The sequence below is a fragment of the Glossina fuscipes genome, unplaced genomic scaffold (assembly GCF_014805625.2).
Source record: "Glossina fuscipes isolate IAEA_lab_2018 unplaced genomic scaffold, Yale_Gfus_2 121, whole genome shotgun sequence".
Lineage (NCBI taxonomy): Eukaryota > Metazoa > Arthropoda > Insecta > Diptera > Glossinidae > Glossina > Glossina fuscipes.
This window is the reverse complement of record NW_023998464.1, coordinates 8,480,015-8,507,737: the sequence shown is the minus strand read 5'-3', so window position 1 is coordinate 8,507,737 and position 27,723 is coordinate 8,480,015. Positions and strand designations below refer to the sequence as shown.

General features: G+C 33.5%; 1 protein-coding gene across 5 annotated transcripts in view; it reads left to right on the top strand.

Annotated features, from left to right (window-relative positions):
- The first annotated feature begins 3,794 nt into the window (after positions 1–3,794).
- LOC119640651 (paxillin) overlaps positions 3,795–27,723 on the top strand; it is a 76,180-nt gene continuing 52,251 nt past the window's right edge. Inside the window, exons 1-2 of one of the 5 annotated variants that reach the window (XM_038038841.1) lie at positions 16,692–16,762; positions 25,100–25,310. In XM_038038841.1, coding sequence (XP_037894769.1) covers positions 25,226–25,310 — 85 coding nt within the window. In that variant the 5' untranslated portion in view covers positions 16,692–16,762; positions 25,100–25,225. Of the gene's footprint in view, positions 4,226–16,691; positions 16,763–16,816; positions 17,196–25,096; positions 25,311–27,723 lie in introns of those variants that run through there. The other 4 variants (XM_038038839.1, XM_038038840.1, XM_038038843.1 and 1 more) reach the window with 4 other exon arrangements.

Genomic DNA, 27,723 nt, shown 5'->3' with positions numbered 1-27,723 from the left:
AATAAGAGTTACAGCTCTTATGTACTGAGCAACACTGAACAATAATGAATGTGAAATTACTAAACAATTCTTTTCAATTCTGTGCAAAAGTATTAGTCATCTGAGCACACGAAAGTGTACTAGCTTTTATGTTATCAGTCGTTCCGTTCTCCAAAGGGAGCGTGATTGCAATGATGAATATGAAAGCTAAGAAAACTGAATTTTGTGAGAATTTGAGCAGAAGCCAATGCGTCCATTATGCACTCTCATGCTGGAAAGTCCGCAATTTTTTATTCTTTGCTTTAATTCTGTTGGTTGATTATCCTTAAAACTAATCATACTAGCAGTCAAAACACGAAACGTCGGTGCACAAGGTCGCTCCCATTGATGCGATGTTTTGATCGCCTCATTGAAATTCCAAGTCACTCGCATGATTCATTATATTTTACACCACTTGGGGTACAGGACATACTAAGCTAAGCAATTGGGCTTAAGATACACCCAACTGTCATTATACCGATCGATTCAAAATCCTGACCTGAATTGATCTAATACTGTCTGTCCGCCTGACGTAAATGTGTTCAAGGTATACAATTCAAGCAGCCAAGAAACAGATTAGATGACTTTGGAACAATCCGCAAATCCCGGGCGACTAACGTCCGCATTTAGTTTATATGAGTTTTTTCCCAAAGATTTAAGCAAAAGAGATTGTTAATGCTTAACATTAACGATTCGCTCAAACAAGTAACTATCGGTGTCATCTATGAGTTGCTTTCTTTTCTGTAGTGTTGCCTACGTCTTCCCATAGCTTGCATAATTAGATTTTGTATAGAACCAGACCTAATTCTACGGCGAGTCCTCACTTCACCCTCGGAGTTATGATCAAAATACAATCCAGAAACGGCGCACTTGCATAAATTATGATCAAAATATAACCCAATAACGGCGCACTTGCATAAATTATGGTCGAAATATTTCAAAATTTCTTTTGGCTGTTAATTGTGTTGGTGCGGAAACGTTTTATCGCAAACATGACAACATAACGGCAAATACCAAAAACTACAATTTAGATGGTTACGCCAAACAATTGTACATCAAAGAAGAACGCACGATTTATATACTAACTGCCCATTTTACCGAAATGCGTTTCATTCCAACTTGAAGCAAAAAACAAGCATTTTTTTTACTTTTAATTAATTAATTATAATAACGGGTGCAAGCGGTGAAAAACACCACGGGTGCAAATATTAATCTCCATATCCTTAGAGTACCATATTTATAAAAATCATAGTTGATTTCGTTTATTTTCAAAATAAAAGAGTTTGTCGCAGAGGCATGCGGGTGTCGTAGGCGTGTTCTTTGAAAAGTTTAGGTCAATTCCAAATTTTTTCGCAGATTTGTAGAAGTTATATTCACTTTCGCTAACGGGAGAGTGTTCACCATTAACAATACAAAATTGCGCAAGCAGACAGACGGATAGACGGACGCTGGCTAACAATTTGTATGCTTTATGGGGTTTTGAGGCTTGTTGCTGCGTATTATAAAGGTATTGAAAAGAAAATTAAAGTTTGATACGCTATTATATTGGGTAGGTGTGGCCAATTTTTCCCATGTTTCGGAACCACCCCTTCCAAATCCTTTTTCAAACTGCTTAATTGATTTTATGGTTTACTTTCTTCAACTTCTAAATATCTGTAATTCACGAAGATTGTGACTTACAGAATTATAAACAAAATAGAGAAAATCTTACTTGATACGCTCATTTACATTGATGTGCAGATGTTTAGGTCGACGAGGCTTGTTTGAATATATTGGATAGTGAGGCAGCGGGTAATGTTCGAAGTAACAGAAATAATGCTTTCGGCGATGTTATTGTTATCAGTAAGAAGTATTACTTCAGAACGCATTCAATCGATTAGAAAATTCATTACTACCGGATTTGAGCACTCAGTGAATTCGATTGACAGAATTCTATAATAAGACGGATAGCGGTAGTACCCGCCTATTACTGACTCGTAGTTATTTTATTTTGTTTTTTTAGATAATTTATCCAAAATCACTTCAAATGGTCAATGATCGCCAGCATTATGGCAAGTAAACGCTTGTAGCACTTTAGCACTTTATCTATAAGACTTTCTACAGAGTCCCGAAACTGGAATATCTATCTGATAAACAATAAAAGACAAATGCAAAGAGAGTTAGTAGAAAAAGAATATTTGAGTTAAGCAGTCGAAAGTATTGCCAAAAATAAATTGTGAATAATCCTATATTTAAAGAAATATAACTGTAATAAAAGAACTTTGAAGTGTATTTCTCTTGACCAAAATATCCACGATCTAGTGATTTAGGTGATTAATGATTATGATAAGTACGAGACTTTGAAGGCTCATCAAATTCTGAAATGGAAAATGCTGGAGGAAAGAGCGATTCCATCACTTAGTTCAAGTTATTACATACCGTTATTTTCTAAAGGGAGAAGCCACATTTGGCCGTCGTCATAAGAGCGGAATCACCGTATGCGCAAAGAAATGGTCTCGCCCTTGTTAAGCGGAGGGAGTAATGTCTACTGATAAAACGGTAAGAGGTTAAGACATTTCAGGTTAGAAGTAGAAACATTTTCTCAGTGAGGTGTATTATCGCGGCCGTATTTCAGATTGAAGGCTTATGGTATCACAACTTGTTAATGGTTCGCCTACGCTGCCTGCTTTGTGCCATTGTCCATACCATTTAACCCAACCTTCTCACCCAAATCTTTCGCAGTAATACTGGTTAAGGTGTAAATAAGGTTTCAAAGTTATTTTATTTCATAATCATTAAGACTTTGTACAATTTCTACATTTCTTTAAATCCTTAAAGTTAGTACATTATTGTTTAGCTCCTTTGTTAGCATTCCTCTCTGCAGAGGCTTATCTCCTTATTTAACGCAGCATTCTCCGTTTGCATGAGCATCCCTGATACGAGGCTACTTAATGCGGAGTTGTATAATGCTGGGCTGCTCAGTAGGCAGATAACTACTTGTGCCTTATAGCCAAAAATCCGACAAAACCGATTTTGCTTCATCCTCCGCATTTTCGCTCGAAACCGACATGCCGATGTCAAGTTATACATACGAAAATTTTTATTTTCAATTTGTTCTATATTCTCATGAATCTTTCGATCTTAAGATAAGTACACTTACAAACTAATGTAGCTGTTGAACTCATTAAACAAACATTAGAACTAAAAAAAAGAAAATGACACAGTTTTTTGGATTAACAAAATTGTTTTCAAAAAGAAGAATACTTTTTTTGAAAATATGGAGTGACATATGAGTTGAGCTATGGGTCAACATTATTGGCTTCAAGTTTCAGTTTCTAGGCGTTGGTGGTAATTCGCTTGGTGAATGAAGTTGGCTTACCTTCGATGTTACCAAAAATCTGCTTCCAAATCTTTTTCTTTCACCTTCCAGCTATGTTCAGTGTTACGTGCGTTGTCTACATAGCCTTTTTCTTTTTGCTAATTTGTTTCATGTTTATTTTTCCCCTTCCATTTACCAAAGTATTTTTTCACTCCAACCAGACTTTAAAAAACGCTTGCGAACAAACACACTAAATAGTCTTTTAAACCAAATATCTACTGTACACAAAAAAAATTACCTATTTTTCCTTATAGTTTATTTAATTGATAAGTTTGGCAACTCTTTCTTTTTCTTTTTTTTTTTTTTGTTTATTTTATTTTTTCTATTGGTATTTCGTTGACTTTTGTAATTTTGGAACGATTATTTATATTTCGTTTGCTCCAATTCTCCACGGATGCGTGTGTGTATGTTTCTGAGCAGTGGCCGCGAGGTAGCTTTGGGTATTTTATATTTAAAAGCAATAAGCCATATTAAATATTGTAGTATTCTGAACTACGAAAGCAGAAGATTAGTGACTGGGTTTTAATGTTGACAACTCAACGCATTTCACATTTGCGTGCGTGGTATGAAAGAAGGTGAAATTAAGAAAAAGTTAAATCACTGGATTGCAATTAATTAAGACTCGATAAAAAGCATTAAAATATTTTCAACATAAAAATTTCTTTTATTAATATTTAAACCCAAAAGTGTTTCATTTTCCTGAATTTTTAAATTCGTGCTAAATACTTGGGTGTTTGTCTGATTTGTTTTTGTGCGTAATTTTTTGTTGCATCCGTATTCGTCAGCGTAAAAACAAGAAATATATCTGCAATATCTACTTATAAGACAACTAAAATATGGAAGACTTGGGTAAGTTTAACTAGTATTTTCTGTAATATAATCGTGTTTTGTTTACATTAGGGCGGTGCCGGCCGCCGACAGGCGCTTGCACACAAAGGCTTTACCTTTCAACACAATGCTCATTAAATCTTTTACATATAAAAGCGTCGGAAGTATCTACCATAATGTGCAGTTGGCGACGTCAAAAGGACACTTTAATAATAGAAAACCTTGTTTTGATACATCGAATATAAATGTTGAGTAAATTGCAAATCTTCATCTTTTAGTCTGAAAACGCAGGTCGAGGGGATCACAAAACGATTTGAATAATTTCACAAAATTTACAAAGAAGGTCACTTTACTTTGTGTGTCAAGTGAAGAAGCTCTTCCTAAGAGCGAGAAAACGAAGCACTTTAAGTTTAAAGCATTTTCACAGCCAAGAGTTTTGCCCGGTCTTGAAAAATTTGTGATTGCTTGTTACTTGAACCAAATAATAGTTGGTCCATGTCCACAGCGGAAGTTTAAATGTAGATTTTAAATTACAATTGTTTACAGATTGTTTTCGAATGTTGCAGCATAACAACACGGCCAAATCGGCGTAAGATCGTTCAGGAATATGTGTATAGAAGAAGAATATGCCCATAGAAGAAGAAAGAAAATATATTTATAGAATATCCGTATATATATACCCCTGAGTATATCAAACAGCATAACGAACCAAATATGCCTAAATTGATTGATTGATTGGCGATTGGTATAAAAGCAATGATGACATGTTTCCGTCAATCCCGCTAAATGATTTCACATTTTTTGTTAACTAATTTGCTTGTTTTAAACAGCAATGGAAATTCAACCCGTGCGTATATATCTAAAATGCTATGGTGTGCGTTTGATTAATCGTTTGTTATCTTGATTATTTTTGTTTTTCTGCATTCGTTAACCCTTTTTTGTCCAATATGTTCTCGTATGCTCTTTTTAATCTTTTGTTTAATGAAACATAAATTTTGGAGCATTTGTATATTTTCTGATATTTTTGTTCTTAATTTGGTATTCTATGAAAAATTAAGAACCATATTCTGAAGAATCTTGTTTTATAACAAAATTGATATTGAGTTCGCTTATGTAACCATTTCTCTTTGTAATACCAAAATAGTACAAATGAAAGCAGAAACTATAACAAGAAAGCAAATTGCACAATATGCACCTAAACGATTCTTTATATGAGAAGATAAAAAGTTTGAGTTTTGAATATTAAAAACACTATTATTTATTCGACTAATTTCTAATAAAACCTAAAAAATGTTAATAAATCTATTTGCAATGAATCTATTTAAATGATCAAATCGTAACTTCAATTTATTAGATGAAGTTATATCATAATAGCGGTTCCAAATGATGCTATAAGCGTTTACTCTTAAAAAAAGTTTTTTTTGGTAAAAATATCAAAATTATGGGGAGTGTAGAAGTGACGCAACAATATTGTAGTATGTTTTGTACATTTTAAAAATGAAGTAAATTAGTCATCAATATTTTGATCAAAGCCATGTGTATGCCCATGACTTTGTGTGCATGTAAATCATCTTATCTTGGCAGTTTTACAAAAATTCTTATGGTTTGCATTGCTCTTCAAAGCTTTTTATAACAAAAAAGTATTATTGAATGCTCCCAATTACATTGCATTTCAAGTGTATGACTAATCATAAAAACTACACTTGCTGTTACCTGGAGGATTACTGTGGGCCAAAACATATCGGTGCACAAAATTTCTCAAAATATTCCGAAAACTGCGCACTATGTGTTAAATGCAAAATACAATACAAACTGGGCAGACTTGAGATGGACAGGTAGGTCGGTCGAACGGCAATAAAAAGTGCATCTGTCTCAAGTCCTTCTGGGTTGCATCTGCACAACTTTAATAGACCACTTTTCGACGACTTTCCATGTAACGCCGTATTTTGAAAGGTCGTAATGTGATTAACTACGGGGTCGAGTGGGGTACTTTATTGTGGGCCGCCCTCCACTATTGTGTTTTTAGTAGTTTCAAATATAGCATCATGACATTATTTCATGTCATGAAGATGTGACATTATTCGCGAGGTTTTGTCGTCGCATTAACTCGCATTTAAACAAATTCTAGGTTAAAGTGCCGAAAGAAAAAGGATTTCGTTCTAACATGACCTTGCCGACAGTATCGTTGTCGATCAAAGATGGTCGCCCAGAGCACGGCTGCAGCATTTCTTCTTTGTTGGAATTCGTAGAAAAAGCAGTTGCATAAATGGACGATAATTATATGTTTTTATTAAGTCCATACCAAATCCGATATTGCCTATAGCAGAGGACACTAAATGGCAAGATGTCCCAACGTATTGGTCAAAATACAAACTAGTAAAATCTGAGGCCTTTAGTGGTATCTCTGTTTTCAATAACAATAGTAACGCTGTTAATTAGAAGCCATTTGACTGTCTCCTCTTTTATTCTCTTGACTTGTACGAACAAAAATACAGCGAAAATGTGACATTGTATCAAACGTTTGCAAAGCAAACCATATAGATTTCTGTGTGTTTTCAAAAGAATTTACGCTATGGAACACTTATAAGCATGTGTTATTAGTTTGGATTTTGAAGAAAATGTTGGGACATCTCGCTATCTACTTGTCTCTAGCTAGGGCTGTAAAGAAATTCACGATCGAAAAAATTTTTTTTTACTTTAAAAGAAGCAGGAATAATGCAGTATAGATGTAATGCAAGCTTAGGATTTATTTTGGACTGTAGATATGTTACGTTACATTCCTTATTTACTGACTTATATTCCCATCTCTTTTCTAAAGTATGCTTAGAACTCGATTTTCTTTATGATACCCTTTCACAAAGTTGATTTACTTGCTTAATATAAGTAGCCATTGTAACGTTGAGTATTTAATAATTCTTAATAAAGACGAACAAAGCACACATGCTTGCATATACTTGCGAATAGTGACGTTTTTACAAATTTTCTACTTATATCCAAAAAGATATGTTGTACAGTTTAGCTCCATTTGTTCTTTGTTATGGACTGGTATCGTCAAGCAGCCATCAGGGAGTATCCCATCTTATGGCATTTCTGGGTGTGGCAGAATAGCAAAAGCATCTTTTAATAGTTTTTGGTAAACAAAACATTAAAAATATTCCTTAAATCGTAAAGGAATTTAAAAATTCTTTATTAAGAGATCACAAATAAAATAATTTAGATTTCATGATAATAAAATAATTATGCTTAAACAAAAGAGGAATTATACATGTTTAAAATTCTTACAAGTGTTTATCCCAACAATGTTATGTTTTAAACGATTTCCCGGACACAAAGTTTTGTGAAGATAATCAGTGTTGGTGTTTGACAGGAAGTACTTAGGTGGTATTTATGGTGTGACAGTGTTTGAGCGACTGTGTTGTGGTGAACAGATGTATCCCTGTTCTGCTCGCTTTCAGAACGCCAAGTCTTTTCGTCTCATAGATTTGCCAATGAATCTCGGCATGAGACGGCCCCTAAATTTTATGGTGTTCTTTATTAAAAAGGGGCACTATTTATACTTCATTTCTATACTAAATTGTGCTTACCTTAACAAAAATTATAATTGTTCAATTGCGGCGCCTGGCATCGTATTGCATTACGAAATGCAATGCTCAGCCAGGTGAAGTGCGAGCGTTTTTTATTTTTTTGCTACAGAATTATGCAAATTTAGCATAATTCTGTCGCACCGCAAAGTGGATGCATATGACGGTATGCGCTCACTCTACAGTATGAACGCGTCCAAATAAGACATTATCTGCAAGCACAAGAAAAAGTTTACGTAATGTAGAATATCCATTGTATAAAATCCAAATGATGTTCTTTCCAAGTAGTTCCTGAAAGAAATGTGTGATTTTTTTTTGCCCATTCGACAGGTACTTTTATATAGATTCACGTGATATAGGTGAATATAGGCGACATTTTCTAATTTGGCCGCACTAGGGCGTCAAATTTGGATGTTTTTCCGTATGCATTTTTCGGTAACATACCAAATTTCAAAACACCGTTAAAAATAGTTCCCATAAGCAGAATTTGAATTTGTTTAGTTTGTGTAAAAGGTAGTTTTATATGGATTCATGAAATGTCCACAAAAATATTTTCTTTTTTTTAATATAGACGGACTAAGCTTTCAAGCCAACTATATCTCAATTGCAATTATTTAACAGAGCTCTGTTAAGTTGTTAACAGATATGGTAGGTGTCTTTACTAGTTAAAATCGAATTAATCTCCACATGACTATACATGCCTTATAAACATGTATAGTCACACTAAAATGTATACAAGAATCTTACAGGAACACAAATAGTTAATACAGCGATTTATTGAGAAGAGCAATTCACCTAAAAAATTATTTCATAAATGTATCTATGAAGTCGATATTTTATGGACACATCCTCTCCATACCTTACACAAATCCCTTTACTGATTTTTGAACTCAACGAGACTAAAGAGAGAGTATGAAGTTGTAAACACTCTTTTTATAAAAACTCGTATTTAATATAGCAACAGTCGGAAACTTATTGGCGCGAATAAATTATGTACTTATCTCCCCATGTTTTGCTAGGCGCGACAAGTACTTTAAAAACTCAATACATACTCATTGATGGCTGTAAAATTTTTTAACTTTCTAATTCGTTTTTTTAAATCTTTTGCTCAATTTTTTACTTTGTGAAACTTCTTTTGCACTTGCGAAATGGCTTTGACTTTTCGCTAAAAGCCGTTAGCTGGTTTTTTCCATGTGTTGTGAATAGAGAGAGAGAGAGAGAGAGAGAGCAGAGTTGCTTTCAATAAATGGTGAAAAAACACCGTAACAATTCTGTTAAACAGAGGCTTCGGGAATACAGAAAGAATTACAAAATATAGAGAAGCATGAAAGTGAACTTAAACTGAAACGCGTTGAGATTGAAAAGAAAGTGGAAACAATGGGTGCTCAAATCTCAGATGTTAAAACCCAAATACCTCGTTTCCGTGAGCAGCTGAACCTTTGCGTTTACTTAAAATTCCTGGTGATTCAGAACCGCAAGCCCCTTTTAAAACCTATACCGGGGAAGTATTGTCCACACTTAACTTACAAGATATGCAGTATAAGGCGACTTGCAAAAGAAAACGAACTTATCGCGGCGAGGCGAGTACATAGAGAAACACGATGTTTATTTAGAGTGAGTACAGGTGCTTGAAGATGTCACATGCAAACGTTACGAAATGCGTCAATTATATGACGATGTTCGCACGAATCGCTACAATGAATTTGTGCAAAACTTCTATAGTATCACCCGCAAGCTTAAAGAAATGTATCAAATGATTACGCAAGGAGAAATTAGAATTAGTGGATTCCTTGGATCCCTTTACCGAGGGTATCTCGTTTAGTGTGAGACCACCGAAAAAACCTGGAGAAATATTTAAAATTTGTCAGGAGGGGAAAAGACTTTATCTTCGTTAGCTTTGGTATTCGCTATGCACTATTACAAGCTCTCTCGTTTATATTTCATGCTGCTTTAGACTTTGAATTAAACAACGCACAAAGAACGCTCAGTTCATTATTGTCTCATTAGGACCGAACACGTTCGTATTATCTGATTATTTGGTAGGTATATATAAAGTAGGGGACGGCACTGAATCCATACGTTTGATGAATGTACTTCCAGAATTGTCTGACGTAGACTGTACTCAACAACAGCAACATTTTCAAACGCCAATGCAATCGCAACCGGTTAATTTATCACCCATCAATACGCAAGGCACGCAGTCTGGAAGCAAATGAAAGTTTACTTAATCCAAATATATGAGGGACGGATGAAAGATTTGAGCTGCGAAACACTCCAAATGAAAGCAACACAGATGCTAGTAGTAATTTAAACGTTGCGGATAAAACCAGTATTAACTTGACGGTTGCACCACGAGCTGAAAGCACTAAACTCTCACAAAATCTGCAAATAGAGACCACCATTTTGAATCGCACTTCATTACCAACGCCCTTAGGGCATAATGCTAACGACGGCGATACATTCAAAAAATCGTTAACGCCTTCAAAATAGCAATTTACATAGATGTCTATACATATAATTTCAAATATTTGTCATAGTTTTTGTGTTCTAATTATTTAATAAAATAATTTTAAAAAATTTCGGTTAAGTCTTGTTGTATTATGGACTTTCACTAACACCGGATTTGAACATAATGATACTGATTAGAGAAAACTGCCGCCTCTTGCAAAAAATGATTTCATTACGCACCTCCGGTGCAGTGATTGGTCTCCTTTCCTGTTATCACGCATACCGGATACTACATATAAATGCTCATCACGAGTTCCGGGCGGTTTATCGAATAATAATAACGCAAATGTACCCCAATCGACTGTGGAATCATTGCATTTATTTTGACTTGGATAGTCTTAACAGGAAGGATCTAAACCAGCATTTCCAATTTACTAACCAGCGCAATCTTCTTGTTCAGGCATTTTGGTGCTTTATTGTGAATCTTCTATAAATATTTTTTAGGGACATTTGATAGATGGTTCCAATGCGTTCAAGTTAGTGTCTTCTTTTTTGGCTTCGCTTAACGTAGTTATTCATATAATGATTCTCAGAATAAAGCGTTATATGGGAAGTAGTCCAATCTCACCCGTTTTCAGTAGCGTTTATGTTTGGTTCTTTCGGGAACTATTTTTAACGATTTTTTGAAATTTGGTACGTTAGCGAAAAATGGATGTGGAAGAACAGCCAAATTTGAGACTCTAGTGCGGCCAAACTAGAAAATGTCACCTATATTCACCTATATCACGTGAATCTATATAAACGTATCTGTCGAATGAGCAAAAAAAACCAGACTTTTCTTTCGGAAATTATTTTTAACAATGTATAGTAAACAATGTATTAGTAGAGTATAGTAAAGTACTAGTATAGTATAGTACAGAATAGTATGGTATATTACATTATTATATCACATTATACAGTATATATGCTATACTCTATATGCATACTAGTACAAAATACACTACACTGTAGTACAATATATACTAGTACAAAATACGTTATACTGTATTACAAAATATTCTAGTACAAAATACACTGTACTGTAATACAATATATTCTGGTACAAAATACGCTATGCTGTAGTACAGTGTATTACAGTACAAAATGCACTATACAGTAGTGCAATATATTCCAGTACAAAATACCCTGTACTGTGGTTCAATATATTCTAGTACAAAATACACAATACTATAGTATTGTATACCCTAGTACAAAATACACTTGTAAAAATTAAGGCTGCAGGAGGATATTACGGAGCCGAAAACGCACGGATAGACACTCAACATTCAAATTGACATATTGATTGCATTTACGCAAGCATGCGGGGAAAAATGCAAAAAAAATTTTGCACTCGTAATTATGATTACATAAAATGTGCCCAGTAAGGATGTGAAATTATGTTGAAATATGATTAGCAAAGACACAAACCAAAAATTTTAACAGCGCTCTGTTAAGGTGTTAATGGAATTCAGTCAAACGAACACTAGAGATGTGTTTAAAACAAAACTCACTAAAAATAGAATTTTGCCAGGATTTTTTAAAGAATTATTATGTTAATTAGCCAAAAGTCCGCACGAAAAAATTGTTAGACGATGTCAAATACGAAACTGAATAAGCGGAAGTTTACTTAGCCACTGTGGGCAAGCTAACTACTACGAAAAACAAGAAAACAAGAAAGGCAGGATGCATACCCTAAGCTATAGATCTTCTTGCTTTTAACGCATATTTCATTGCATTTTATTTATATACTATCAGCTAATAAAAAGCCATTGCAAAATATCGATGTACCGAAGCACAATTTAGATGAGTTATGCCAGTTACAGCAGAAATTATAATTGCTGGGGATAAGAATCAATATCTGTAATATAATAACGTTTACTTAATTCGAATATTTAATTTAATGTACTTACAAGAGTTTTTAACTAGACAATTTATCAACAATAATGTTGACAAATAATATGGAATATTGATTATTCACTAGTGATGAACAATTGAGACGAAATGTGTTAATAGAATAATGACAATTTCCGCATTGACGAAATGATTGATATCAAGATTCGTCCTATGATGAATTGCACTGCATTGAATGGGAATTTTAATCATGTAAGTTAACCAGCAATGATTTCGCATAACCACTGGAGTCATTCATGTCATGCCATGTCATGTTCTTGTTCTCTCATTTGTAATAACAACAAAAATTGTTATTTTCGGAATTTCTATAAGTAGGAAATAATACTATAGTGCGGTTGGTTGCTACTTAATAAATTGAAAAGGCCAGAATATTTTCGAAATAGAATGTAGCAGGAAGCAGTTTCCTTAAATAAATAAAAATTTAATAGTCGGCTTTTTTTCTTGAAAGATCACAAAAAATTTGGTATGCAGCCGTAAGGAAAATAATTGATTGGATACAATCTGCGATGAACTCGTTTATTTTTGTTGTGAGTAATTATTTAGAATGTTATGCCATTTATTTAAGTAATGCACAAAACCATTCGTCTTCTTTCTATTTCTTTTCAATAATACTTCAATTAACTAGAGTTGATTTCGTGCGTTGCGCGTCATATTCTTAAAGTGGTCTTAATGCATTTGAATGGCTATTTACTAATCATAAAAAGCAGACATACCGTGCTAACGAATTTTAACCTGTCAGTGCAAAATTTATCTTTCATTCCTTTTTATTATATATTGTTATTTAATTAAAATACATAATTTGCTGAATGTAAAAGCTAATATACTTCTTGTGGCTATCCGTGCCCCTTGGAGTATCGTGGTCGATTGGGCGCGATCGCTTGTAGCACCTTTAAATGCATCTAAGCGACTATATGATCAGTAAAACTCAATTTGGTGATTTCTCTCTATCCGTCTGTCTATCGAGATTTATCGAAATCTTAGCACTTACGGCTGATCTTTTGTCGGCCTGATACACCCCTAAAAATGGTCCTTTGTTACAACAAAGTTTAAGCAATCGAAAATTTAGCACCTACAGGTACTCTCCAATTTTTTGTTTGTTTTGCACTGTTTTTTGATGCTTTGTTCTCTTTTTATGAATAGAATAAAATAAGAAGTTAGTAAACCACACTCAAACTGAAAAACATGTCATAATCGAACAGGTCCGACTATCAGGACGTACTCAACACCATTTCGTCCACTGAAACCTAAAGTCAACAACTGAATAAAAATAGAGGATTTTTAGCACATAATACTTATTTGTCGGGTTATCGAACATTTCGTATTGAGATGACTCGTTTCGTTTGCTGAATGTTCTGCGAATCGTCTCGGTTGGTCATAGTACATTTAATTAACGTAAGACCACTTGCGTTGTTGCGTTTTATATTTTGGTGAGTGTCTTTGCCACGGTGGTGTTAGCAAAAGTTCGATATCGAACCGCGGATCAATGATACGATTGCTATTGCTGAAGAGAAAATGAACATAGGAAAAATTATTAACTTATATGAAACTGAAAAATTGTTCATTATAGTTTACTATGCGAAGAAAGTCGAAAAAATTATTAGGAAGAAACCGTTTTCCTTGCTGAATAGCATGGACAAGAAAGATAATCTAGAAATAATCAAAAAATATCAAAGAAGTGAAAACTCTTTGTTTGCAGCCATTTTGTTTGTTTACCAAAATTACTTTTTCAACCTTTTTTTTTCGATAACAATCATCTATTTAAAAGGTATCCAATGTGCGTACACGCACAGTCATGAACTCGCCACAAAGAGTCATAGGCAGAAGAGGGGAGCAAACAAAGACGTAAAAAAGTATTGTTTATGTACGATTGATTTTTTTAATTTTTCTTATTAATAATTTTTAACACGCATAACTGTTAAGTGTTGATTCGTCTTATGGCTCGGACGCTACTTTACTTAGTTGCGCATTCATCTCGGGATTACTAGTGTTAAGATTGCCATGCATTGTGTTTATTTGTAAGGAAATGTATTGAATACTCTTTCATACTAAGATAATTTGTAAGCATTACTCAGTCTCTTATCCATTAACGTTGCATTTGAAGTCGTTGAACCTCTTGAATTGATTTTTCTCATTTTTACTATGATGTAAAGACATGGCTTTCTCTGATTATATTATCCAATGTAAAGTTACTTGGATTTACAGGTTAGGTCCAGCTAATATATACGTGGATATGTGTTTTTGTAAATATGTTTATAAATGGAAGGATCATCTCTTAATAATAGCCAAGCGATCAATTGCTATTTGCTTTTTATGCGTTTGAGTGGCATGTGTGTCTCTCATATGATCATAGTTTGCAGGCATATCATACTTTTGCATGTACATGTTGTTGTAGCGTTAACGTCCCAGAAATTATTTTGTTTTTCTAAAATGCGAAACTTTGGGGTTTTTATACGCTACACAACTTGTGCCAGTAGGTTTTTATACCCTACATAAAGTGTGCAGATGTTTGCAACGCTCAGAATGGGTTTTAATATAACAATCGGTTCAACATCATTTTCCGAATTAATTTAAGCAAATACTTTTGTTTGTGCGTCTGTTCGACTATCTCCCAGAAATTTACCTATTTATTTTTTCAATCAACTTGCAGGTGATAACTTTTGCGAAATTTTAATGAAAGTTGAATCCTCTCGAAAATGAATTGAATAGGATCATTTTTACGACCATTCATCGCAAAATGTCTTATTACTTCGAAGTATTACTTTTACCATCTCGATATATAAAATGAATGTAGAAAATTTGGATGGGAAGGTACCCTTTTCGTTGAGCGCCGTCCCCTATAAAAAATCCTAAAACAATTTTAAGTATTTACAGAACAATAAGATCTAACGTTTAATACTTTATGACGGGAATAGGTCCAATATAGCGATTTAAAAAATAAACGTGCTTAAATTTGGACCAGATAGGTGTATGTTTTGGACACAGCTTCAATATAAACTTCTTAACTTTCGATTGTAGTTGGTGAAGTTTTTAATGGTCGTCCTTGTTCAGATATAATAATTTACCTGTTCATTTTTTTTCTAAAGCATCACCACCATCGCCTAATAAACCATGAACACATTCAGCTTACAGGAATGTTTGAAGTTCATATAAACGCAGTACAGGTGCTAATCAAATTGGTTACGTTGATCAAATACGCAGATTTGAAATGGACTCCGGTATTGGAAAGAAAGCAATCTTTTTTTACTTGTGGGAATATATATCAACATAATATCATAAATAATATTCTTATCTTGTTATTCTGCTCATAATAGCAAAAAATATTTATTGGAGATTTCAAAAAGTAGGTGCACTTCTGACCTATTCAAGCTAATGAAAAATCTTAAATACCCTCTATTGTTGAATATATCAGTTTGCTTAATAAGGCAAGGAAAGTTCGTAATTTCTACAGAGCATATATTTTTATCGTTCATTCCATCATATGTCATGACGAAAAGAAAATATTCACAACCGTACTGATAATAATCGGAGAACTCCAATTAGATTGCAACAAGTAAAAATTTTTATTTATTTTCGTGTATACCTAGATACCCCATATTTAGATTAGTTCAATTATCTGAACAAATATCGCCTATCTAGGCCTCTTTCTGAATATTTGTATCAAATTTAAAAAAAAAAAAAATATGTAAAGTATATAAATACCAGAACAGAAGTATAGAGGTATTATAGCTCTTGAAAAAAATTATTAGTTTTTGAATAAAACTATGACATTTTTGAATAACCGTCAATAGGGGGTCTAAAAATCGAGCATTTGTCTTTAAAGCTGATCCAGATATTTCTTTCATCATAGTTTAGTGCTTAGCACATACATCTTTTTACATTGGATGAATGGAAAAGTAATTGCGAAACGACTGATGCGAGTTTTTCTTCTTTTCCATATTGACACTGTTAGGAAAGAAAGTACGGAAATTTCTCTTTAACCCAGCCCAGTAATATTGTAAGGTGTGCAAGAAATTGATTTTAAATGCAAGACGCACTTAAGAGGAATTCTCTTAGAGATTCTCTTTCTTTTAGCTTTAAGCGTTTTCCTTTTGGAAAACTACGTACGGATGCTTGGTGCTTACGGTCTTTATATTATATTCCGTGGCCTCTTAGAGTAACGTCAAAAATTAAGAAATGAAATAATTCGATTGTTTTCCCTTTGTACGTTTTTATTGTTTTTTTTCCTACTTTATTATTCATTTCGTTTGATGAATGGGTGAGTCTGCCAATGTTTCCAATGCGCCAGTAGCAGCAGTATCGGCGTCAGCTTGCTAGCAATTTTTCTAACATATTCTCTGTCATGCAGACGACGTCATTCGTTTTGCTAAGACGTTGCGGTTGTTTTTGTGTTGTCTGTAGATGTGTTTGTTTCTATTTTTTTTCTTTTTTATTTATATTTTTTCCTGCTATTATCTCTATTTTTCTATCGCTTAGCCGGCAGTTAGATTGGTTGCTTCAGTTGGGCTTTACATTTTAAGTTAATCGCTTGAATGTGTTATGCCGGCTTACCTAACTTTGGTGACAAATACTTAACAAATTTGTAAGGAACTCATCGTTGTCGATTAAACACAAATGTTAGCAATTAAATGAAAATATAGCTAAGATGTGAAAAGAAAGCTATGCTGAATGTAAACAAAAAAAAACGTAATACAATCTAGTGACGACGTTCTTGCCTGTATCAGTGTATATTAAATGCATAGCGACATCGTGTCTACATGAATCTATTAAGAAATTTGCACTCGCTTATATCATTTTTTCAAAGATTACAAAGTGTTTTTAATGGGAAAATCAACAAGAAATAATTTGTCAATAGTTGCTGATTAATGAAAATAAATTCTGTTGCCGTTTGTGAAGTGCATTTGCATAATATTTTGTAAATTTTTCAACTGACACTGTGACAGAGGTGTCGGCCTGCTGTGTGGTATCGGAAACCGAAGCAAATATATTAGATTTCTGATCAATTGCGGTGGTGTGTATGTTTATAAATAAATATACATATACATATATAAAAATGTGCGTGCGTCATGAATAAGCAACAAAAATCAACATATATTTTTAAATAACCTTAAACCGGTTTTGGAAAAACAAAAAAATCATTAATAATACATTTTTTTCATTCAAGAATATATATATATATATATATTTTTTTTTTTGATTTTGTGATTGTTGTGACATACAAATTTTTCGTGAAATTAATCTACAACTTGAAATATTTCATGATGAAACAGTAATCTTTAAACCAAAGCAAAGATGATAATGTTCTCGTTCAAGACGGTCATAAAGTTTGTCAGAGTAAAGTCCAAAATACAGTTACTATTACACGCAATTAACAAGCTCCGTTTTTTAACGAACAAATTTTTTTAATTTTCATAAATACTTTAAGATCAAAGAACACTTAAAATTTTTCGTAAGCTCCACTTTGAAGCGTTTCGCAAAATATCTATAGTTACAGTGAGTCTCGATAATATTGAGTTTTTTTCGCTCGACAAAATATAAACGCTTATTAAACCTAGTCCATTGTCCAAACATAAAAACTTCTTTTACTATTTTGTACTACTAGAGAATACATTTTAAAACAAATAACTTCAAGACGTCAGAAAACGTAACGTTTTTAATGGTTATTTTCATATAAGGAAGAATACAAAGCTAGAAACAGCATTTTATTAAAAAGTAATATTTGGTCGGGTATCCTTTTTGCTTAATAACGTTATTTAAACGTTTTGATATATTTTGTAAAATTTTTCTTTTTTAAGAAACAGGGGTCTTACTCCACTCTTCTTGTAGTCAATTTTTCAGACCTTGACGGAGTGTCTATTACGTTTTTGTACTAGTGGACATGTTATATGGTTAGGTAACGGCCTTAACCATAAGTACCGCTTAATTCAATGTGCTTCACCCTCTTCCACAATCACCCAAGGCAAGAATCCCAACAAAAGTATGAGCAATGAATTGGATCGCCGCGTCTGCAAGAACTCAATCCCTTTCGTCCAAGGTCTGAAAAATAGACTTCGAGAAGAATGAAATAAGATCCCTGTTCCCTACACAAGAAAAATTATACAAAATATATCAAAGCGAAGAAAAGGATAGGATACCCAACCAAATATATAATTTCTATAATATTCTGTTTCTGATCTGCAGAAAATCTCTGAATAGCTGTGCATGTCTCTGCCCGTTCATGCAGAAATAGACACTTTGTCATTTATCTAGAAGTTTTTAGTAGCTTCTCAACAACGTCTAGACAGATGTAGAGCATCCCTTAAACGTAAGCAACAAAAAGTATTTAATAGAATTCTACATAATTATTACAACAATGTGGTTTTTGTCATACTTTGCTTTGTTTATGTAGTTTACGTCACATAAATTATGCGTTAGCTTACCTGTTTACGTGTTACATTGTCTTAATAAACTTTTTCTTTTTTAACATTTTATGTCAGTTAAATTATTCAATATTCGTCGTTTCTTTCTGTTCCTTTATTTGAGACATTGTAAGTTACATGCATTTGCTAACTCATATGTGGAAATAAAGGGCCGCAGTCTTTGAAAATCATTGTGTATTAACCACACATTTGTCATATGCAGACCACAAAAAGTTCAGTAACCGCTGATATGCTTTTCCATTGAAAATCGTTGGCAGGCTAAAAATTTCTTTTTTAATTAATGGGTAAAAGAATTTTCCACACAATGCAAAAGTACCATTGAAGTCGCCAATAGCGGCATGCTATGTATGTTAAAAGAAGTAGTCAATAAATGTGTTGGCAAGTTTAGATTTAATAAAAGAGTTACCAATATATACATTTCGGATTCTTCAAGGAATGTCAGAAATTGGATAAAGTAATACTTGACTTAGACATTCTTCGATTAGTTTAATAGAGAACTAAAATAAAGTAGAGACGGAGGAAGAAAAACATATTTTGTGGTGAATTATTGACACTTTCCTTTAAGGGGAAAAATTATTATAACAATTTAAAAAAAGCGTTTATTTGAGGATTTCTTTTTTGGATGAAAGAAAAAGTAACGGAGTAGCAACATGCGAGAGATGAAAAAGAATTTTTCTTTAAACATAAGAATATGGTAACAAAGGCGCCATTCTCACGAGGTATCTCTCTAACAGCCTTAAAAAGTAGTTTTTTCTACGGAGAGAGGCCTAATTCTAGTAACAATATTTGAAGAGCATATTTAAGCATACTTTTAAAGACTAGAAAAATTCTTTTTTGAAAAATATTAAAAAGTGGCAATACCGTGTCCACTCTCGACAGACAACTTTCGGTCAAGCGGTTTTACTGCAAATTGTGTAACTGGTCCATATTTAAATTAAAGAAAGAAAACTATCTAATCTACATAGCGAAGAAGGCAGGAACTGTTAATAATGTTGATTTTGTGCAATTGCCGAATGAACAAGTGCAATTGTCGTCGAAAATAACGTGGCTCTTGTATTAATAGTAATTGCTTAAAATAACTCATCGGAAAGCGTAGAATGTTATTTTAAAAGTACTGCAAAAATTTCGTATGACAAGCCCTCGAGCCATCCTGCTCTTCGCTTTCAAAAATCGTGCTGCGCGTTTCTCTAAAAGCGTATGAAATCTCAAGTGCCTGTGTACAGCCGTACAATATGTTCGAAAAATCAATTTTTTTTAACATATAAAATTTTGCCACTCCCACAATCGCCTTTTTATCGTCTTAACCATTAAGGTATTATTTAACCCAAGAAAAAATATTTGTTAAATTTAAGTGACGTTGCAGCGCGATGTGTAACTGAAGTAAATTTAAATAAAAAAAAAAATCACTTAAGTCACGTGTCCATAGCTAGAGAAGCTCATAGGGAAATATCGTGAACTGGCAAGAAAAATTTACTTTCTGACCAAAACAAGTCTATCTCTCATTAATCAATAATGCTAATCGGAAATTACCTACGTCTTTTCTTCAAAATGTATGTAAAAAATTGGAATGGAAAGAATAAAAATTGTTGGGGTTTTGTGTCGTACTTGTTGTACCAGCCGAAGAATTGTAATTTGTAGCTGTATGGTAAAAGGGGATAAGCAAAAAAAACGGGTATTGTTTCGAGAAAGTCTCCATTTTGTTCTTAAAAAATATGAAAAACATTTTGTTGTGCACTTTAAGAATTGTACTTTCATGTGCAAAAACCCGCTTAGTGATAAATCCTTTTAGTTTCGTTTTTATAATCACTCTACTTTTAGTGATATATTATCGCTTCAATTCCTTCCACCCAGTGAATTTTGCATATCTTTGAGAATAGGTGCTTATTATAAAGTATTCACTCGACACCTAAAATCGAAGTTTTTCTAGTTCCAAGAGTATGAATGAGTCCACATGAGTCAGCTTTATCGTTATTTGACACTCGCAACTTATTTGCGAATATTAAAAGAACTTTCGCCCTTTTTTTAAGAAATTCCAGTTTTGCATCTATTATAAGCTGACCAGTCGCATTTTCTGACCTTTAATTTCTAAATCTGTAAGACTCGATCATATTCGTAAACACAAAAAGGATAGCTGGAAAAAGACCCCAATTACAATCTTCAAAATAAACCATGCGCTGCAATGTGGTTCTCGTTTCAATAAACGAATTGATGTATAAATATTCCATTAAAATTTTCCCCAATCAAGGTTAATTGGCTTTTATTCAATTTCAAAAGCAAAAAAAAAAAAAAAGGAAAAAATGTTAAACCAAAAATAATTACAATTTCATTTAATTATAGAATCATGGCAAAAGACGTACATGCAATTTTGTTTTTTTTTCCTCTTAGTCTTGCCAAAAGTAAACTTAGTTTTTTTTTTTTTTTTTTAATTAATTGCTGGGTAGGAAAAGAGTGATGAGTTTGCTGTAAAGTTTCCAATGCTCGCATCAAAATTAATTATTTGTTTTTCATTTCAAAGGTGCAAAATTTAAAAAAAAAAAGGAAAATTGTCTTTTAACGTCAAAAGAGTTTTATAAACGCTTTTGTTAGCCAAATCTGGCATTTGAATTAAGACGTAAAATTCAAGCAAATTTTTCGAAACTAGCGCATAGTAGTAAGAAGCATTCGATTTTATTCTGTGTAATGAATACTACATTTATTACCGTAAGTTTTTGAACAAATACATTATTCACTGCCATAAGATTTCGAGTCGATTTGAGTTATCTCGTTTCGTGCGTTTATTATTGCATTTCGTAAAAGACGAAACGATCTAATGCCTTCATCTGAAGAAGTAAATAAGCTTGTAAAAGGTTAAATACTTTAACACTGTTTTTATAATAATCTCAGATTTACAGCAGATATTGACTAGAAACTTTCTTTCAGTGTTAAGTATTCTGGATAAAAAGATTAGGTAATAAGTAAGTTAACATATGCAACAGAAATCATATGTTATCATCTTTTATTATTTATTTTTTATTATTAATCGCAATTATGAAATCGAATTAATATTATGTCTACAAAAAAATCAAGGATTTCAGAGGATGTCATTCTAAAAAGATAAAATTGCTTTCATTAATTTAATTTGTAATTTATATTACAAAAAAAAGAAATCAAATCGCTAATAATAACATTTTCAAATGTCAAGGGAGAGTGATTAAAATAAAAATAAAATTATAAAAAGTACGTCCTTCCCACCTTCCTTTGTTTCATTTGGATTTGTTTCCAAACTTTCGTCGCAATAGTAGTAGTCTATGGTAGGATCGTAATTAATGCACAAAAATATAAACTAATCGGTGATTTTATCCAATTTGGAAGCGTTATTAAGAGGATTAAAGTTCATAATCGTTCTCCTATCATTTTTCTCAAGATTTTAGATCAGCTTTGTAGCATGCTAAGCAACTCAAAAGGCTCTTAACGATATCTGACTAGCTCGCTAAAATGGGGGGGTTTATGAAAGTGATTTTGCCCTATAGAATCTTTATAAATTTTTAGATGTAAGTGGATGTGTAGTGAATGTGAGTGTGTTAGGTGATCACCTACTTCGCCAGCCAATTGAAATATTGTGACCGTATTACCAGCGGGTGGAATCTTAACAAAAGTGCCCTCCTTGAAACTGTACACTACAAAATTGAGAACCAGATTAGTATTGGTGGGCGTTAGAACTTTGGTTATTTCTTCGCCAAGTTCAGCTTCTGTCAGCTCTAGTTGATCGTCCGGTTTAAGTAGTTGACGCGACTTAATCCAGGCATCAAGGTCATCAGCATCACCAGCTCCTTCTCCTCCCGGAGATTTTCCTTTACCAGCTCCCGTTTTCGCCAACTTTGCAGCAGATTTGCCTTTAGGCGTTAGTTTGTCACCACCGGCAATCTTTACAGTTGTGTCAGCGATTGTGGTTTTTGGAGATTTATCGTTCGGTAGAGTGATTTTGGCTTTCTTTTCCGTCTTTGATAATCCGTCATTATTGATAATTGACGTAGTGTTTTAATTTGATGACAAACTTATATTCAACTTTTGGATTTTGTTCAGTTCAGTAAAAATAAATGAACTAAGTCGGTTCATGACCAAATAATATATATAGTAATTAGTCGCCATTAAGGCGCTAATATTTGCATTTCAGCACCCAGATGATTCGAACAGTGATTGCAAATTTCATATAGAAGGTTTTTCATGTCTTCGGATTCGTTCTGGCCATCCAATTTAGTATCGCAAATATTGCCCATATTCTTCATAACCGATCAGCTAGACGGTGTCCTTCTTTAAATGCACATTGGCGACAAGAGTAAACCATTCGCTTCAAGTCGTGTAGAACTTCTCCTTTACATTATCATTCATTTATTTTTTTTTTAACTTTTACGTTGCAAATGACGTATTTGCCGCTGAATGATTTGCAATTTTAAATTCGAATAAATGTGAAAACTTACATGCCTGTGGGTATGTTCCTATGTTTCTTATTTCTTTTTAAAACTTTGTAGATGAATTCTCTACCGTATAAAGAATTTATATGTATGTGTCAGCTTTCGCTGCAAAGTCAGATTTGATTTGTCCGTGTGTCTTTCTTTTTCACGATCGCTAAATGATACGAATAATAAGTAAAAGAGTACGTATATTACAAAAATAGTTACATTACATTGGGGTGTTTAGAGCAAACTTAACTCTACGCGCGGACTTTTAAGGTTAATGACATCTCTATGCTATGTAAGTCTTTAACGATTTCGTAGCTCTTCTGAATCAATTTTTATAACAAATACGTTGTTTCTCGTTGTACTTTGATAAATTGATTTTGAATTATTTGCTTAATGGGCCTTTAGACTTCAAAGCAGGCTTTAATTTGTCAAAAACACTTTGGCTACGAACGCTGTCTTTTATGGATCTCTACTGAATGGCTTTTGTAATGAATTTAGTCACCATTTTCTGAACGTTACCTTTCGTAATCATTTTCATGTGCACATGTTACCTAATTTCGAACTCTATCGGTATCGGCCGACTAAGATCTTACGTGCTAAGTTCCAGTTTAGTATGAAAATTATTATTGGTTTCATAAAGACGATAAATAGATGAGTAAGAAGATCGAACACTATATTTTAAACGGTTTAAAATCTTAAAGTCTATAGGTTCTCTTAATTTTGTATATCGTAAAATACAAATACAAATATATTTATTCCGACCTACAAAATACATTTTGAGTAAAATGCTTTATAGATTTCCTCAAGTCATTTAAAAATAACGTTGAATTTTTGCTTAATTCAGTGAGTTTTTGAGTCTTTGTTATCATTTTCTTGATCTGTGGTATGTATATATGAATGCTGTGATAAACGAGAACCGTCATATAAAACTATTATAATCTCTGCTGTCGTACTTGTCCAAATAAAATTATTGTTGTTTCTTTAATCCATCGTGCATTGCCGACTTCTAACGTTTGTTAAGCTTTGTGTGTTGATCAGCAATGTAAGTATAACAATCGAAGTTTAGTAGACTAGTAGCAGAATATCATAATTGAAAGTGACTGAAATGAACTTTAATTTTCGGCAACCTTGTCCATCACGCTTGCAGAGTCTAGCGTTCTATGTCGGGAAACAGTGAAAAATATAAAACGACCGCTGTAGCGTTTCCTGCGTGACACACGTTTCCTGTGCTTCAATTATTTGTTGTAGATTGGAAACTTACCCTATATGTTGTACAAAAGTTAACTATAAAAATGCGCACAAATTCTAACAGGATGCGCTCATATGCACATATTCATGAAAGCTAATAATACGACCTTCGGCGGGTTAATTGTACAGCGAATGAAAAATGTCTCATCTCGTTAGAGAAACTGTGAAAAAAGTCTCATCAACAATGTATATTCGCATTAAGGCGAATTCTTGATACCCGTCACTCAAGAAAAATTACGTAGATGTTCTTGGTTAGCGGACGGCTGTGGAAAATATTATGATAAGTTTGGCGTGTGTACCCCCAAATTTAAGGTCCTCTGGTAATTTTGTCAACTTGAAAGTCCGTTAACAAAACGACGGACTAAGTTACAAGCGAAAACAGCTAAATCGTTGCGGAATGTTGCTTTGGTTTAAGTGATTTCGATACTTATTTGCGCATAAAGCAAACTTACTAACAAAGTTGTTACACTCGCATATACTGCTGTAGCGAATAAAAAATTTATTAAAATATTAAATACAAAAACGGCTGATTTAGATGATGACAAAAGCGTACACACAGATATATGCATATCGTAGTAAAAATGGTGTCATTTCTATTTCAGTTAAGTAACTGAAAATAGTTTTATTTATATTTTCCATTTTATTAAATTAAAAAAAAAAAAAAATATATATATATATATATATATATATATATATATATATGTGTGTAAGTAAAAAATATTAAAATAAACTATTTCGCATTATCTCGATGATTTTAACTTTATTTGCGAACGTTTTTCATACATTGTGTAAAGTGCCTTTTTGACATTTTAGATAAGAATGCGAAATACATAAAATTAAATAAATTTGAAAAAAATTAATACCATCGAAATGAGAAACAAATATGATCGAAGTTGTGAGAAAGTTTAATATAATCGTTTAGAATAGAACTGAATAAAAATGGATCGAACTATGTATGGCAAAATTGATCCGGGTGCTCGTCAACCTTATCGTACGATCAGATCTAGAGGAATACAGCCAGGATGTAAGTTCAAATTTTATGTACACTAATATCGAATATGTTAAGCCTATTACAAGGATTACACTTTGATTCTTTGACGGAGCGCTAAAGAAACTGCATTGTATAGATGCATCCCCCACATGTAAGAATGTACAACTCAATTTGGCGATTTGTTAGCCGGCAGCCTAAAGAAAACATGCTAGTGCTGCACTTTTTGGGGTTGCAAATATTGAAGATGCTGCAATGGTCTCATTCTGGCCGTAGGAAATTCTTAGAGAATTTTTTTTCTATTACCTACTGATAATTAACTCTGTCTATCACTTAAATGTTAAGCAGTATTCATCACTTTTTAATTTTTTTTTAATGATGGTGTTGTACTTTGTTTTAAATGTTATATACTGAAATGATAGGCTTTATGTGTGTTAAAACTTCTTCAATATTGAAATATTCGCACGTCTAACGCTGTGGACTAACTGAAAGTACTTGAGGAACGCAATATTAATAAAGTATTGAACTTTATTAAAGTGACCGAAATAATCATTTGCGTTTCTACCGCTTTTAAAAACTGGCGCCCATAGTCTTAATTGGCAGTGCTTGTCCCACTTTTGCCGAATCTGCGCGAGCCCTGTGGTCGTGTCTGTCAGTTTCTGTGTAGAAATTTTGTAATTCTTTATACGATTTTAAAGCTCAAATAATTGTCAAAATGTTTGCATTTATTGAAATATATTGAACTTCTCGTGTTGATACCTTTGCTTTTTGCGATCAGCACTTGGTGCTCTAGCCAAAAAGTGTCTTGTCTTCTTGTTTTTTGCGTGTTTGTGCTTCCAAACATCTGCCTGGCGTTTACACTTTTTCTCTTTGTTTTTAATAACGTGAAGTTTGCGTGCTAATTTAAGAGAACATTTTTGAATATGCGACAAACTTTTTTGTTTTATTCTTTCTTCACAAAATCTGTTTTGTCTATTGCTTTGTGACATGCAGTATTTATTTGCATCATGTCCAATTAAACCAGACCCTGATTCTGAGTGATTCATTACTTGTTGGCTTTGCGAGCGTTATTGTCATGCAGTGCGCAGGCATTGCGGTTTGTGCTGCAGACGCAATGCTAGATCTTTCGAAAAGCTAACGTTGGTAATGTACTGACTATAGGACGCGGGACATTGCTTTTTATAAGCTTTTCGCGGAGACAATGAATAGTTTTTATAAATTAAGTAAAAATCTTGTGACTTTGTGCGGAAAGTTTGAAAAATTTCTACATCTCCAAAGAGTATTAACAAAAATAGTAAATCCGCCTCTCCTCGCATCTCTTCAGATGTATTCGCTGGTTACCATGCTAGATAAGTCGCTCAAGCTGCATCAGAAAGTGTAACCACTGCCTCTATTCTTCCCCAACCCAATATTGCCTATCTGTCAATCCTATCGGTCCATTAGGATGATGTCTGCTTCACGGCAGAACCTCCAGAAAGCAATACTCGTGGCAAGATTGATGATTGACATCTCTGAGGATAACATAATAAGTTATCTTGCTGCAGAAGTCCAATCCGTCAGTTTGAACAGTGTTAGCATTTTTAAACTGACTTCATCTCGATAGAGAGTTACCTCGTCTTTTAAGGTGTTAGGTCTGATTGCAAACATGGGCATTTTTCCATTGTGGTTATTTGGATCCTTAATACAGGAATTCATTCCTCGGAATCGTCCCAGCAATCTATACTAACACGGTAGTTCTTCCATCCTCGAAAAACTAAATGTTTCTTCAGGCCTAGTAACTTTCATTCACAAAATGTTAAGGGGGTAAGCCCAAAAATTCGTTGCACTTTCCTAAATTCAGTGAGCGCGGGGGGTTCTTGTTTGGCTTTCACTGAAACCTGGTTAAAGCACGATTTACACTAGTCGGAACGTTTTTACAATTCTTTCCAGATTTACAGAAAGGATCGTTTAGATCGCACTGGCGATTGTCATATTTGCTGCAGCCCCTTCCTGTTCGTTTGAATTTCCTGATCCTTCTGACGTTGAATTTATTGCCATTCGGGCGGAAATTGCCAGGAACTAGTTACATGTAACTTGCTCCTATATTCCCCTAATTGCAGATGTCTTTATTCATAAGAAAGATACTGCGATCACTTGTGATGTGCTCGAAAAATCCACAGCTATAGTTATAGCGTTACGGGAGTTCAATTTACCACAAGTCATTTGGTGTTACCGTTATACTTCTGGATGTACGCTCCCCCCCCTTCAACATCGGATAAAAGCCATTGTCTTTTTCAATAAATTATCTGATCGATATCTGCTTCAATACAACTGTACTCCTAATTGTAATCTTAAGCTACTAGATCTTCGCTTTGCCGATTTTCCAGAGATAATTGTAAATCGCTATCCAACTTTTAGTTTACCTGAGGATTCATATTGTTATAAAATTCGCTTTTCTAGAATACAGTCC